This window comes from Nyctibius grandis, chromosome 14 (assembly GCF_013368605.1).
Source record: "Nyctibius grandis isolate bNycGra1 chromosome 14, bNycGra1.pri, whole genome shotgun sequence".
Taxonomy (NCBI): Eukaryota; Metazoa; Chordata; class Aves; order Nyctibiiformes; family Nyctibiidae; genus Nyctibius; species Nyctibius grandis.
Window position 1 is genome coordinate 3,940,006 of NC_090671.1, and position 16,475 is coordinate 3,956,480.

Consider the following 16,475-nt stretch of genomic DNA (forward strand, 5'->3'; position numbering starts at 1 on the left):
CTGGTCTACCATATGGACTAACATGTTGATTTTTAAACTGACTTGAGTAACAGCAGCAAGCTTTGTCACTGCCTCAGCCATGAGGTAGAAGCCCCCTCTCCAAGGTCTCCACAGAGTTTGTCCATCTCTCTTAGCCAGCTGTCAGTAGCTAGAGCGTTGGTCGATGCCAATGGAGCGCCCATCATCCAGAAGGTTGACTTGTAGCTGTGAAGCTACTTCACAAAACTGGCCAGGGCAGCTCCAGACAGTAACTGTTCAGTGCGCTCAAGAACATGGGTTTTGAGCAGTACTTCCACAGCCTTCTCCTAGAGATCTGGTACGCACCTCTCCCTCCAACCTTCTTGTACACCTAGGGAGCCTATAACTCTACTCACCTCTTTCTCCATCACAGCCACTTGCTTCTTGGCCAGCTTCTCCAGCTCAATGGACGAGTTGTTGGCATGCGTCTCCACCTCCTTCTGCAGCTTGAGGCGGTGCTCGTCCATCTCGGCCTTCAACTTGTTTTCCAGGGCGATCAGCTGCTTCTGGTGCTGGCGCCGCATCCGCTTATATCCTGACATCTGTTCCCGCAACTCGTTCTCCTGCTCATGCTCATGGATCTGTCTTGTAACCTGATGTCAGGAAGAGGGGAAGGAGTGCTACATGGCCGCCTTCACAGGCAACCTGTCTCCGTATTAGCTGCTTACCTGTAAACCAGACCCTGCTTGCCTGTATTCTTAGAAATCAACTTGCAGGGAATGTTGTTCCAGGTTTCAGAGAGTGCTATTACTTAATATCACAAACCAGGCCATAAGATTTCCCCCTCCTGGTTTTCCCCCGTCTTTAATGAGAATTTTATGTTCATTTTCAGTGACACAGCAGAAAAATGTCATGTTACGAATAAAGGAAACAGCAGGTTAATTCTGGAAACAAAGGTGGCTGCTGGACAACCTTCTTCAGACACAAGGCTAAAATCATGAGGGTGACATGGACTTACAAGATGGCATCCATTTTAAGAAACCCCCCCGTACCCATCCTCTTTCCTTCCTCCTCAAGTCACCACAGCTCCAGTTCAGTCCCTCAATACCTATTTTCTGCAACGAGTAGCCTCCTTCAAAATCTCTTCATAAAAATCAAGAGGATGGCAGACTGGGCTCATTCCCTACCGGAACAGAAACTTTTCTAACAAGGGAACACCGTTCTGGAACTGTGTGCTCCTAACAAGACTAATCAGGTGGTCTAAGCAGATTTTAAACCCCGCTCAGCTGAAACAAACTCACAAGTTCCACATTCATTTCCATGCCTAAGCGCATCCACGTGAACAGAGGAAAAAACTCCAATAAGGTGCGCCAAAAATTTTCAGAAGAAAATGCAAATGGCAATGCTTCCATTTCAAAAGGAAAACATGTTCAAGACTGACATTTTTATTTTTGTTTTTTTATACAGTGCCAGGAACTTCACATATAAAGATCTGCTGATATTTTATGATCAACCTGGGAGCCAAAAGCTGGAGCCCTTAGTACACGTGTAGAGCTGCAGTCCCTGATCCTGCACAAGGGGACCTCTCCGTTTTACACTTAACAAGTATGAAGCAAAGAGCTCAGCCCTTGCAGGTGATCATTGAAGCTTCATGAACCACCAGTCCTTCCTGCAGTCTGCAAGAGCCCAGCCTTCCTGATGAATTTCTCCATAGCAGTCAAGAGATAGAACTGGCACCTACTGCAGTACTGCTGTCATTCAAAGGCTATTTTTCCAGAGATCTTCAAAGTAAGTTCAGATGTAGGATGGGATGCACCTACAGGCCTGAGAAGGCTCAAGTTCAACGGAAGAAGAGCAGCTGCTTTACGAAGCAGCAAACCAAGCCACTCGCTGGCAGCCCTGTGCTTCAGGACTGATAGGAAGCAGTGATCAAGTAACAGCTCCAAAATCAACACGCAAGTTTACCACCACAACTGATGTGTCACCCAAGGCAGACAGCATGCTGCCACCTGTCACAGCTGAAATGACTACCGACACTTGGGATGGGTGTAGAGAGGAGGTTAGAAAGAGCCTTGCACAGCCTTCACCTTGAAATAGATGAACAACAATTTATAGTAAATAGTTACCAACCAAGAAAATTAGAGCCAGACTCCCAGAATAGAAACAAGACATGAAAGGATGAAGCTACTGAAGTGGACAGCCTCTCTTTCCACCCCCCATCCCTTCCAAAGACAACCCCAGAGAGAAAACGAAAACATCTAATTGCAAAGAAAACAAAGACCTAGTCTGACTACAGTGCTGTGTCAGGCTCCATCACCAGGAAGTGATGATGGTGGGTTCACCACATCAGTGAAGTCAAACATCACCTACGAGGTAAGTGATGATGCGTAAATCACATCCTCCTTGTCCAAGGAATTTTGGGATGTTATTTTGAAGCTGACTAGATTAAATACATACTTACACCTCAGCAATTGGTGTAACACAGCAGCCTTCAAATGCTTGAGACCAGGTAATGAAACAGACCCAAGCCAGATACCAGGAATACGTGAGGTTGGAGAAATGACTACAGAAACACACACACAGTATTAGCCCCATGTAGTGCTATAGTTCAAAAAGCTTTTTTTTCTTTTTTAAGTGTAACAATGACAGCTATGCTTTGCAGAAGTTGGTGAGCGTTTGTAGGAACTTGCACATTTCAGTCAAGTTCAGCAAGAACAACATCTCTGACAGAAGCTTCCAGGTAATGGAAGTTTCTCTGAGAAGTCATCCAAGTTAATTACAAGAGACAGATGTCAGGTAAGACAGGCAAAACCCCAACATTTCACACATGACATTTACTACATTAAATGACATATGACTCGCAGAGAACAGACTTGGTCAGGGACTTGCAGAGGCAGGAGACACAGTAACTACCACGCAGCAGTACAAGATCTTCCTGGATGTGCTATTTTTGAGGCCCAGCCTTTTTGTGAACAGTGGGACGTTCTGCACGGCACACTGCGTTCCAAGAAGTTGGCAGAACAAAGCAAACAGCAAGAGTATAAGAAAAAATGGATCTAAGAATCCACCAGCAGCTTTGCCAGTCTCCCCTTTGGTCTAATCTCTACTAAGATTTCGAACGTGCGCTTGTTTTCTCTACAGCAAAAATCATTACACTTTTATCCTTACTTTTTTTGCACCTCATTTCCAGTTTTGCTCAGGACAAGAATTCCATCTTTGAAAGATTTCACATTAGGTCTGGGATATTTATCCCCAACAAAAGGATGCAATTACTAATTATAACACTAGCTGATAAAGTTTTCCAGTCACAGCAGAAGATGAGACATTAAAAAGTCAGAGGAAAACAAAAGCAGCATTTTATTCCTGAAGACAAGAGAGAAGGAGAATGGTAGACTGGGTGGACATTTTGTAGATTTGATGTCTGCATGCTCATGCTAAAGACCTAATTTATCACCATATTCTCTAATCGAGACCACCACTCTTCAGAACTCCAGCTTCGAAGACAAGGTCTCCAAATGGTGATCACAGAGTATGAATAAAATCGGAAAAAACTACCATTAGGTACTGAATATGACCAGTTCAGTACCAGAGAAGTACTTCAGACTACGCATGTCAACACATGAATGAATGAAGGATTATGGTTTTACAGATGAAGCCTCTAATGAACGAACACCTTGAGCGACATTTTAAAAAGAAAATTTGGGGAAGTTCCAGTAATCACCTTTCTGGTGTTCTTAGACAAAGGCACTTAGAATTATGTCACAAACATAATCCCATAGATTATGATGGGAAAAAAGATAACAACTGACTTGGTCATTGCCAAATTTGTTCTCCACATAACCAGAAAATATCAGGATCCTTTAAAGCAGAAAACTGCAGTTTCCTGAAGCTCTATATTTGAAGCATGTAATGATCAATCAGGTCATCAGCAGGACTGAAAAACCTGTATAAAACAGAGCATCTTTTACCAAGGTATGACATTCTCTCAGTTTCTTACCTCTCTATATCTCTGGCGCACACAGAACCGAGAAGAACCTTTTCCAACCTACTCCCACAGGCAGTTCACTTGCCATAAAATCCAAACTCTCTCTCTTTCACCCCTCCAAGATTTTTGCTTTACATAAGGAAGCTGGGCTCACAACTCCTCCAAACCAGCAGCTCTTTAGGAGTTCCTTTTTCTACATCATTTAACCAAGATACTGAACACTCTCCTAAAGGACAGTTATTCTCATCTCTCGATGACCAAATGAAACACTGAGCTCCTCTTTGCTGGACGAGGCAGAGCACTGAGCAGGACACTGCCGGCAGCCTCTCGCAGCAAGAGAAGAACTTTGGGATGAGAAAGAACAAGTTCAGTATTTTTAGAGCAAAGATCTATAAAGGCGGCAGCCAGATGAGTCCATTAGGAGAAACTCAACCATTTGGAATAAAATGTCATTGCTTCAGCAGAAGAGGGTGCAGGAGAACAGCTATCATGGAAACGTACCTGGTTTTGGAGTCAGACTGCCCTGGTGTCAGTTTAACGGCCACATCCAGAGAAGCCTGCTCACACGTACCTAGACATTTGGCTTCGCAGACCCAGGATGAGATCACACAATTCTTTTGCTGGCATTTGGATTTCAAAGAGAATGCCAAGGCCTTCGATAGAGTCCACACTGGCTGATCTTTCTATGAAATTTTCACTATTAGAACATTTCATTTGAAAACTGTAAAAGCAGCTATCGAGGAAATGGATGAGGCGGTGGGGAGTTAAGGGGTCAAGCATGAAAGACACCCGGAAAGGCAGATTGATGCATCTCTGCATATTTTAAAAAACACCTTTCACTTGAAATTGTTGACAGGTGCAGTCTTGCCAACGTGCAGAACCTCCACCCTTCTTTTTAAACACAGTGCCCTGAGTTTCAAGGCTTAGATTTCTAGTTATAACTTTAATTTATAGATCACTGAATGTCTGCAAAATAATGTAGTAGGTACCTGATCTCCATTTCAGATACTTTCACTGCAACAGCAGAAATATGCAGTGTATTTTCCAAGTGAGTGATGGTCACTGTTGCCACAAGCGTGTCATGAAGAAGAAAAACAAAGGGGGGGTGCCAGGAAGGTTGGTCTACACAATGACCAAAGAGAAAGGTGGTCCAGGAAAGAGTGACTATTAAAATTGTTGCTTGAATGATGACCAAAGGTAAGCTCCTTCAGCTTTCTTAAGCACATTTGCTCATTTTTTTTTGTTATTTTTTTTTTTAATCTGAGTAATATCAAAGCATCGCTGAAAGACTAGGAAGTTATATTCACAGCTTGTTTCTTTGTGAATAGCCCATGTCACTATCTGAAAGCCTGTCTAGTTTGCTTCTTACTCACGTGATGCTTTTACAGAGCAACAGGGCAGCAGAATCACACTTAAAATCACTGGGACATGTGGAGTGTAGAGCTGCGTAATGTAGTTCTCCTGTCTGTAACCCCTACACTCGCTGAGCCTACTTGAGCTTGTTTTTGCAAAGAGATCCAACGTCCAAGCTCAGAGCACCCTTTTGGAAATGCCAGTCTTTCCTCCAGCTGCAATATCCTGATCTAAGGGTGAATAACAAGGACTTGAGAGACCAAGACACTGGACTCCACGAGCAGGAACAGCTGTGAAGGACCATAAAGGGCCCCCAGCCTCAGTGCTTTTCCTCACTGCCCTTCTCTCATGTTGAGGGGTGGTGGTCAGCAGAACTTTTTACACCCAAACATCATCCCATATTATTGAATTTGGGGTCAGAACTCCCGTTTTCTGATTCTCTGCAATACCAGCCACCTGATGCTCTCAACTGCATAACCCTCCTGTGCCCAGGAAGCGGTACCCAGCTGTTGAGAAACCAGCTGATGGTCAGCAGCAGTGATGTAGGGAACCATCAAAGCATGTTGGTTTGCTTACATTTTAACACTGTGGGATCTGGAGCTCCCATTCACACAGGATTAATTTTTTCAAGATGCCATTGAAAGATTAAATTAACACGGAGAGATGAATAAAGTCTGAATTTCTGGTTTCACACTATAAGTTTCAGATATGTTTAGGTCATTCTCCCCATATCAGCTACATGGCTGACCTTGCCCTCCCCACAGATATTTAGGCAGGAGACAAGGGGGCAGGCATGAGAGTTTTCCCATGGCCAGAAGAGCAGCAGCAGCCAGCACTACCCACTGACATCATCCAGCCACTGAGCGGTGATCGAACTCACAGTGATACAGTGTGCTGACAGCCACGCTGGCACTTCACACCCCAGCACGTACGCTGGCATTCGTCGTGTTCTGTGCAATAGGTTTCAACTTTGCATTTTTCCTTCTAGATTTCCATTTTGGAACATGAAGAGGTGGAAATGAAAGATTATTAAAGGAAAAGCCCATCGCAAGATTAACTGAAATGAACTAGAACATTTCTGTTGTAAACACAGGGAAACTTCTCCCCCACCACACACCCTCAGAACCTAAGGACACAGTAACACCTCCTGTAGTACCAAGGTGGTGCTTTGGAAACTTCCCTCTGTACTGGGAAGGGGATACGTGTGCATCTGATGGGGACAACAGTGAGCTAACGGGTGGGACTTCCCTCTCCCCCAAAAGATACTGTGCTGTGCATGTACTGTTCACCCTAAGTGTGCACCCGAAACCCTCCCAGCATGAGCCCAGACATGCTCCATATCAGACCATGTTCCACAGAACACGAAAAAAAAGGAAAAGTTCTCCAAAAAGCCTACCATCTTCCCCACCAAGCATTAATTTTATCTTTATAATCATTTACTCACCAAAGCAGAGAGATTTAGCAAATCCAAGTGCCTATGGAATTAAGGTAGACACAGTCCCAGCCCCACAGGAGGCTGCCATGGGATTTAGGAATGACCTTGGGACATTAATGTCTCCCTCAGAGCTTAGAGGGCTGGGAAGACCTCAGTCCATACCTTCATACCAACATCTTTCATCAGCTCCCAAGGGCGCCTTGCCATGCAATACCTTCAAGCCACCCAAGTAGCCCAGGGACGACATATTGAAGGAAGACAGGAGTTATGGACTCTGCTGCTGAAGGCAGGACAGAAGGTGCAGCAGCTTTCCACAGGGAGTAAGAGAATATGAATATATTCAACACACATATCTATTTATCCAAACTGTATATATGTTTGGAGTATGATACTTAAGTCATTCATCATTTCTTCCCTCCAGCCAACCTAACTGGATCCTACTTTTTTTTGCTCAGTGCAGGCAACAGTGCTGGCACCGTAGTGGGTACATGCACACACACGCATACAAAAGAGAAAAATTCACCAGGCAGAGGGTCTCCAGGAGACCAGAGAGCTCTGCCTGTGTCAGATGCACTGCATGAAGTCCTCTAATGCACACATTTCTAGGTCACTCTTTAAACTGGGGGGGAGGAGGGAGAGAAAGGGGAGCAGGGGACACCAACCTGGGGAGCACTCAGGCTATGGCTACCCAGAAGTACACCTGCAAAAGATGGAACTCAGATGCTCCCCCCAAATCTCAGCCCATGAAGGATCTGGCCAGAATCTATATGCCACAGCATCATTTTAGATTTTAACAGCAGCGGCAGCAACCACCACACAGAAAAATTTTGGCTGCTGGCACTGCTGCTGCTTTTTCCTCTTCACTCACAACCTTTAACTGTGGTCACTGTCTGTCCTGTGTATGTAGAAATGGGAAGTGATTTGGGGGGATCAAGAAATGGTGGTATCGAAGGAAAAAACCCACCATTCAGGCAGGGTAAAACAAGAAGGGGAGGGCTCGCTGGTGTAATTTCGGGGTTGGTCTAGGATGATGTCATAGCACTGAGCAAGTGCCATGGCCAAACAGTGGGTACTTCCTAACGCTCCCCATCCATCTGACCACTAATGCCATCGGGCTGAAATATTTAAGATTATGTTTATTTTAGCTTTGAAAAGCCATTTTTCCACTCCTTTCCCTCAAAAACGTTGCTACCGACCGCAGCCTGTGCGGACGCGAGGTGGGGGAGGCGGCACGACAACTAACTCTTCCGGCACACACCCCTTTCCCTACTACAAAGGCATCCACAGCAATCACATTTGCAATAGTACAAATCTTGATGGATTCATCCCATCCCCCTCCTCTTTGTAAGCCCACAGCCCGCCGTAAGCCCTTCTCCGTTCTCACAACCCAGCAATCCTTCCTAGGGATCAAGCTGAAAAAATGCAGTCACGGTACAGTTGCTTGAAATGAATGAATGAAAAAAAAAAAAAAAAAAATCCAGCCAGCAGCTCAGCCGGGAAGCAGCAACCTTTTTGTTTCAAAACCCATCTGCATCCCCATAGCATTTAAGCATATTGCACACAAGCACATATAGACACTTTATGCACATGCAAATAAATATATTAACAAAAGAGAGAGGTGGGGAAGGGGTAGGGAAATCTGAGATTATATTAACTTCATCCAGGAAAGTGGCTTATTTCACATATACTGGAAATATACACAGAAATTAAATATATACACAGAAATTAAATATATTCTACATTTTACATCTCACACACACACAGAGCTAAAACATCTTGCGGTGCAATATCTAGTTGCTATGCCAACAACAACAGAAAAAAATAATTAGGAGAGAGGGGAAAAAAAAAATAAAAAAAAGCTTGCTGACCCCTTTGCAGAGGGAGAGGGGAGAGGGGAGAGGGGAGGTGGGATGGCTGCTTACCAAAGATGCTGATTTGATTGTGGCAAAGCGCTCTCGGTTCCGGTAGTGGAGGGCCTGATTCTGCACTGACTGGGTAGGCCGCACCTCAGGCCTGCGATCCCTGTGGCCCACCTCATCCCTTATAAATACATGATCCTGCAGAAATGGATAAAAACAAGGAGAAAGTCCAGCTGTGCTCTTCCCGCGGCGGCTGCCTCTCGCTCACCCCTCTGCCTGCACAAGCGCGGCTGTTTGAGAGGCATAGTTCAGCTCTCCGCTAGCCCCGGCAGCTCCCACCGTACTAAATGAATAAGCAACACATTGCAGGCTGGGGTTCGGCGCGTCAGCTGATCGCTAGCGGGATGCCTTCTGAATCCCTGGCTGGGCTTTGGGCTTTGCTTTGCTTTTTTTTTTTTTTTTAAACCTCCAGTATTACATATGTGCGAAAAGAAAAAAAAAGATTCAAAAGCGTGAAGCGATGCAGAGCAATCGGACTCCTCGGAAAGGTCGGGTTCAAGCACTGCAACCCAGCAATCCCATTAAAAACGTGATTTCCATGTCTAGCAAAGAAGACGCTGTTCCCTTTTAACACAAGAGCAGCATTTTGCCTCATTCCCTTTGCTGAGCGGCTCGTCCTCGATAGGGTTTCTTTGTCTCTTGTTCGCTATCTGCTGCGGAGGACGAGCATCCTTGCTAAAACCACGGCAGGCTGGAGAGGACCAGGCAAGCCTCCGTGACCACTCAGGGATCCTGCTTTCCAGTCATGATCCTGCACAGTTCTAGCACTTTCTCTCCACAGCCCACAAAGGATTTTTTTTTTTTTTCCCCCTTTTAAAGCAACAGCTCACAGGTTTTAGCACGAACGGTTCCCGGTGCAGCCTCCCTCCTGCTCGCTGGCAAGGCTTCGCGAGGAGCGGCTGGGAGCCTTCGGAACGGCGCGTGTGAATTTTGCCAGGGAACAAAGCTCTCATCAAGTGGATGGAGGAGAGACCCTAATCAGAAAGGCCGGCGAAAAACACCACCGCAATCTTGCTAATTGGAACAGTGACTGCCAAACTCAGCGCCCCGGCAGGCTATGCCTTCGGAACGGAGCAGCCTTCGCACACCAGGCATGTCCCGCTGCCTCCCACCGCAGCCCGCCCAGCGGCGTGGTCTCCACAGCCAGCCTTGGCACGTCCACCATGATGCCATCTACCACAGTTTTGTGACTTCCATCCTCAAGTTCTAGCTCCTAAAAAGAACTCAAAGGAAAACTGAGATTCTTCCTGAATTAAATCAAGTTTCCAGCTGTCAGGGGTGCAAAATAAAGGCTGCAAGCACCTATGCCAAAAGGCAAATAAAAGACACCAACCCTTGCAGAGAACAGCTGCCTCCGTGCACCGGGTGTTTGCAGGCGAGCAGAAGCAGCTTTGTCACCCCACCATGCCAGAGCAGGCCCCAGTAAGGTCAGAAAGCCCTACGGTGAGAAACCAGCCAACATGGAGCAGCATCTCCCCCATGACACTGCTGTCGTACTGAGGCTCCTTTCCCGCTCTGCAGACACTTGCTTCCCTCTTGGCTGTCCTCAATTTCTAGCTGCTTCTAGTCTGGACCCACGCACGTTCAGCCGCTTTCAACATGATTCTGTAAATTATTTCAAGCAAAAGCCAAACAGATACAGAAATGCTGATATAAAGAGCTTTCAACCCAATACCTTCTCTCATCTCCTTCATTTTGAGCGTTCACACTCCATGCTCACCTTTCACTCGCCTTTGCACGGAGAGAGCACAATGGCCAAGACCATCACAGAACCAAGCCTGCACCAGCTCCTCCACACCCACCCCAGGGAGACAGAACAAGCTGGAACAGTTCAAAAGGACAATCCTCCAGAGAAGCAGTAGGACTACAGAGCGTATGAAAGCTGCCATTTTATATTGGTCATCCTTATACTGGACTGTTTGTTGCACTCTCTTAACAGGGGAAGACAGTGTTACAGAAGGGCAATTAACTGGCAATTGGGCTGATCTTAGCTTTTCAGGTTGTGCATGTTCATATGACAGGCAGGGCTCTCAGACTCGCATGCTTTCCTGAGAAAGGTATGTCTGAGGCTCTAGAATAGTCACACCAAAACAAATCTTGATTATACATTTAAAGTTTAAACATTTAAAGTATGACTCAGTTTAATTGGACTTGTGGCTTCACTAGAAGACTATGAATCCCAAGTTTTCTGTAGGTTTGCAGCACTCTTCCCTATCAAGTAGGTGTGAGAAGGACTCTGTGAAATACAATCAGGGATACCCCAGATAACCCAAAGCAGATGAGCTGGCTACTAACATCACCTTTTGGTTTGGTATTTCTACTGGTACGTTTTGGAGCCTTCTGACACAACAGGCCCCTCACCAGGCATGGGGCAGTGCTAGAAGCAATGCTGAACTTCGCCTCTCACTCTCCAACAAGCAGCTCTGCAGAGATCAACCTGGGCCTTGTGCCAACAGCCCCACGTGAATGTGCTGGTACGAAGCAAGCTGGAGGAAGGGGAAGGCAGTCAGCAACTGCAAGAGGGAACCCCTTTGTTACAGACTGAAACCGAAGCACCTCATATACAAAATAAAGCTGAATAAAAGTGTCCTGCAGTAAAGATCTATACAAGACTTACCCATCTGAGCCCTGGAGGACTGAAGTACAATGTTAAGTACACAGGAGCTGCTACTCCTCTACTGTAGCTATGAAATTAAGGTGGAGGCAGGCCAAATGTTACCCATGGTCATACACAAAGCCTGCAGCAGCACATGTGAACGTACAAGGTTCCTAAGGTCTGCTAGCAATACCCCAATCCCTGGACCACCTTCCCTCTCTCCATTACATCAGTATGCCAGGGTGAATGTGAAATATTAAAACCAGAGAAGCAGCATATCACTGAAAAAAAGACTTTTAAAACGGGCATTCAGATTTTTCAGAACACTCCAAAACACCACTTAAAATAACAAGTTGAAATTATAACTACTTCTTGTATGGGAAAATTAATCTGTTGGTTACTTTATGTTATCTAAGAGGTAGATTCTTAGAGGGCAGAATGTCATCCTGGCCTTGTTTTATGGGACTTCTAGCTACTTCAGTGCACATAAGAAGCTCACAGCAGAATCTAATTGCCCTTCAGGAATGTGAATTAACGGCATTCTCCATTTCAGATTGAGCTGGGCAAGGAATGGGAAAAATCCTTTGCAAGTGAGCAAGCAAAAGGACCAGTTTCAAGTGGACAGAAAACTCAGTGGTTGCCCTTGACACCCCTTAATCTGGGATCTGAGGCTTCTGCATCAGGCAGGCAACCACTATGAACTCTCAAATAAGCCCATGCAGCCTTAATAGGCGACACATTTTTCAGAAAAGCTGTCAGGCTACCAGAAATAAAATCACCTGACATGAAGAGTTACCAAATCTAGCAAGTTACACTACCACAGAGACCTCTAGTAAACAGAGACCTGTAAGACAAATAAACCTAAGAGTAGCCATGTCTCCACCAACCTTCCTCAGACAACGTGACCAATGGCTACTACGACAGACATCTACCTACAAACCCAGAAAACAGATTTTCTGTTCTTCTTATTTTGTTTTCATCTCCCAAAAGCTTGCTAAGAGACACTGCAATCATAGCTCCCTTCAGATATTGGCACAAATCAGGAAATATTGTTTCAAACTTTGAACTCCAGATTTGTGGGAAACAAAGACCCAAAACCAGCACCTCAGCTCAAGTTACTCAGTAAGTAAAATCTGATCAAAAGCACCCCAGAAACTCATCAAGTTTGGGTCAGGGTATCTCTAGCCCTCTATCTGCAGTTCAAACATTGGCTTGTTTTTCAAGTAATGTATCCTCTGTGTATATTTCACTTTCCATCTGTTTTCTGTGATTATTGCAGTATTTGCCTTATGAATACAACTTCAGACCGCAACTCGCATTAAACCATTCAAATCCTTCTATTTAGGGTCAATCTAGAATCTTCAGCTTCCTCTTAAAAGAAATCATTTGTTCTTCTCACTGTATTATCTGCTACATCAACAGTTTTCAGACTAATCACAACAAATGGGGGTATTTGGCTGGGTGCTGGCTTTGCAATTGCTGATCATATTTGCCAGGACAAAAATTCTCAAACATTTCTATGGTATTATCTGATCAGAGCTGGTGGGGCTTCCAGTTCCTTAAGTGGTGCTAAAGAGCAAGTCTCAAAAACAATGCAAAAAACCCCAAAGGCAGGACTGCTACATACATTATGGATTAATAAGTAACCTAAAAAAATAGAAATTGTTCTTGTGGAATTTAATCTCTGGATAAGTAGAAATATAGAGAAGCAGTCAGAACGTTTGTTCAGACACAAAGTGATTCAAGCAACACTAACAGCTTGTTGGTAATGGTACTTTCATTTTATATTCAAGATACTCTGACTAGACTCCTTCCTGATAACACTTAATAATTACACTGATCAGGTAATTTTTTGTTTTGTTTTTAGAGAAAGACATAGCTTGTTCCAAGAAACGCTAGGGAAAAAAAACCACACACAAACACATTGCTGGAACAAAACTTTCTATGTGAAGAAAATACCTGCTCAGGAGACAACTGGAACAAGCAAGCTACAGAAGTAAACAGAAAACAACTCAGTAGGTAGATACAGAGTTGATTTTTTTCCTACAGAAAAAAATCAATTAGAATTTTTCCTCAGATTTTAATCACAGCAAAACTGGGCAAGACAGATCTATAAATTGCATTTGATATTTACATTTTTCAGTATATAACATTGTCATATGGCTGAAGCAACTGACAAAGCATCAAACACAAGATGTAACAAAATCCCATCGTCTTCAGCAGCTGATTTAGAAACTACCATACACCCCAACTGCAAACTCTGATCACGCTGGACCAGCCTAAAGCTGAAACATTGAAACTTTCACCTCAACAGGAACATCCACTTGCATACTGCATTTTTTGTTGTGCACACCAAATGAAAACCTTCACAAACACTGTTTACACAAGAGGCTTCACTAACTGGAAAGGACTGCCAGTCTCCTAGACAAATAGGGAAGGCAATTTCTGAGCCATAGTAAGGACTTCAATGGAATTGCAGCAAATCCCTTCCATCTAAGAACCTAACGAGCAAGGAAAACAACAGTGTGCCATCATTCATTTTAATACATTGCACTAAATGCCTTGATAATCTACAGAGAGGTTTAAGTATCAAGAGTCTTTCAAGAAAAGGCTTCATGTCACCAACCTGCTTGTCATGACTCCAGAAGGTACGTGAGGGGTCATCACCGCAGGCACATGCAAGCCAAAACTCAGTAAGTCATTACCTAAATATCCTTTACGTCTCATAAAAACGTCTTTTCCAAGTATGAATCATAAATCTTGATATGTAAGAAAACGCCTCCAGCTTTGCCTCAGCTGTAACTCGTGTAGAACTGCCACGCCAGAGCACTCTCCATCCACAGAATTCCACGTGAATGCTGCATGTTAATCACAGCAGCGATAGGCGACACGTACGGGTTAATTTAATGGATTTGAAAAGTCACTCAAGTTGCAACAATTACTACAGGAGTATGTTTTTCTTACAGACATTGGGCAAGAATTCGTGATGATCAACGACGAACATTCTCTTTTCATCCTTTTGTTATAAACTAGATTTTAATCAGAAGATTTCCCTGACATTTTTATTGGCCAAGTTTCATCTTCGTAAGTACTGATGATTTTAAGGTTGAAGTAAGTAACAACAACAACAACTCTGTGTTGCAGTTGAACAAAACAATACCGTACTGGCTTTTTTGTTTAGATTAAAAGAGAACAACCTTTTTTCTATTATAAAGTTTAATGAAAATAAAATAATACCATGTGGGAGCATTCTAAATCCTACCACTTGGCATATTCATTTAGGACAACAAAATAATATTTCTGGGAAGCCACCTGTACACACACTGACATATACCAGCAGTTGAACAATGCCGATGACAAAGTACCTATGATGCATCAACTGATGCCTATATTCTTAGGGAGCCAAAATCTTCATCCTCATTTTAACATGAATTAACCGATACTTATCTGCTTTTAAAATCTGGGTGACGTGTCTTTGAAGCACAGCGTACTTGGAGTTTAACTCCCTGCTCCATTTTGTCTTTTATTTGTGCTCTCAGATACAACTGGGTTTACATTAGAGCTGTCATTTACTCTTCAGTGCTCAACCTGTGCAGCCAAACAACTGAATTAGCTCCCAACAGGAGACGGACACGAGAATGCGTATCCAGAGGTAAGACAATCCTTGGATGGAGAAGCACAGTCATGTTAACTGTCTTCAAAAGCGAGACGTTAGAAAACCAGAACTCTTACACTGATCACATCGTGACTTACATGGAGGAGGTCACCAATCTGAAACCTGCAAAGGGGCAAGGAAAAGTTCCTAGAAGAACAGCTCATCCCAGCTGGACATCTGGATTTCCTGTAAAGAATGTGCTGGTGATTAAGGCATCCTCCCAAGAGCAGTCTGATCCTAAGGATGGACTGAGATCCCAGGAAGGGAGGATGCAGGCTTCCTGCCTGAGTAGCAGATGTTATTGCAATTTTTTTCCTCCCAGGAGTTTAGGACACAGCTATAGACTAAGTTATAACAAAAGCTACACATTCAGTTAAGGCTTTTTATTATTTTCTTCCTGACCAGTGATTTTTCTTCCAATCTACAAGTTCTACCCTGCTGATAGGTGGGAGTTGCCTTTGTTTTAAGCACAAGTGTGGAAACACGGAGCTCTACTGCTGCCCCAAAGAACTGGGGAAGGGGTGAGGGTGTGCCTGCTTTTCATGGAGGATTTATCACAAATGCAGTTCTCCATCAGGCAAAACCCAAGCACTTCTCCTATCATGAACCAGTATAGCCAGTGAAAATCAACCAGATCAGAAGCAGGTCATTTCAGTCACCCTGTAAGTGAAGTAAATGCCATGTAGTGCTAGGCTGGGAGAAGCTTTGAGCATCCCCATCAAGCACTCCTACTGTGACCAACTACTGCGCTCCACAGGTGGTGGAGCAAGAGCCTGAGGCCTGCTCCTGATTTACACCAAGGAAGTGCCACTCCAGACTGACTCTTCACACCAAGCAGCAGTCTGAAGCACTGAAGGCTGGGAACTGTATTTCACACATGACCACAGGCTTTTTCATCCTACATTTTACAATTGCACCTGACATTCTGGGGCTGTGGTCCAAAGAAATCAAAAGGCCTCTGATACTTACAACTTTGAGCGTTCAAAAATACCAACAGTCTAGGCAATTTTGCCATTTTGGTGACTTTACATAGTCTGGTACATCCAGAGGTTGTTAATTAACACGTTTGTGGAATACCATAATTTTACACAACACTTTGATTTGACCCATGTCAAAACAATCTCGTATGTGACCTTACGCCCACAGAATGGAGACAGCTGGCTAATTATGTTCATCAGTATTTTCTTTTTAGCCTCTAAAGGCTGATTAGATGCAAAACAAAAGCTCAATTTAAACTTGAACTCCAGGTTCTTTCCATTTTGTTTGTGATTAGGCTCCAGAGTGTTACAGAACCCAGCACTCCCTACTTCTTACTGCTAGAACAAAAACAAGGTGTGTGGATCAGCTTCATCACAGTTTACAGAACCACACTTAAAGCCAGTACACAGACAAATCAAAGTTTCTTCAGAATAAGGAACTTTACTTTGAAAACAGAGTGGGATACATGTGTATATAAACGCCCTGAAATCTCCTGTTCCTATTTTAGTCTTTCCACATGTATTAATATATACATAATATACATGTGAAGCAGTTTTCCATTTAAAATTGCATTCCCCAAAGTGAAAGAGAATTAA

At 44.0% G+C, this 16,475-nt stretch overlaps 1 protein-coding gene across 8 annotated transcripts in view; it reads right to left on the reverse strand.

Moving 5' to 3' along the window:
- The window catches only part of TAOK3 (TAO kinase 3), a 93,649-nt gene that overhangs the window by 8,104 nt on the left and 69,070 nt on the right, over positions 1 to 16,475 (reverse strand). For all 8 annotated transcript variants that reach the window (XM_068412401.1, XM_068412406.1, XM_068412400.1 and 5 more), the window contains 2 exons: positions 8,654 to 8,788; positions 375 to 611 (listed from right to left, as the gene is read on the reverse strand). In XM_068412401.1, coding sequence (XP_068268502.1) covers positions 375 to 611; positions 8,654 to 8,788 — 372 coding nt within the window. The remainder of the gene's footprint in view (positions 1 to 374; positions 612 to 8,653; positions 8,789 to 16,475) is intronic.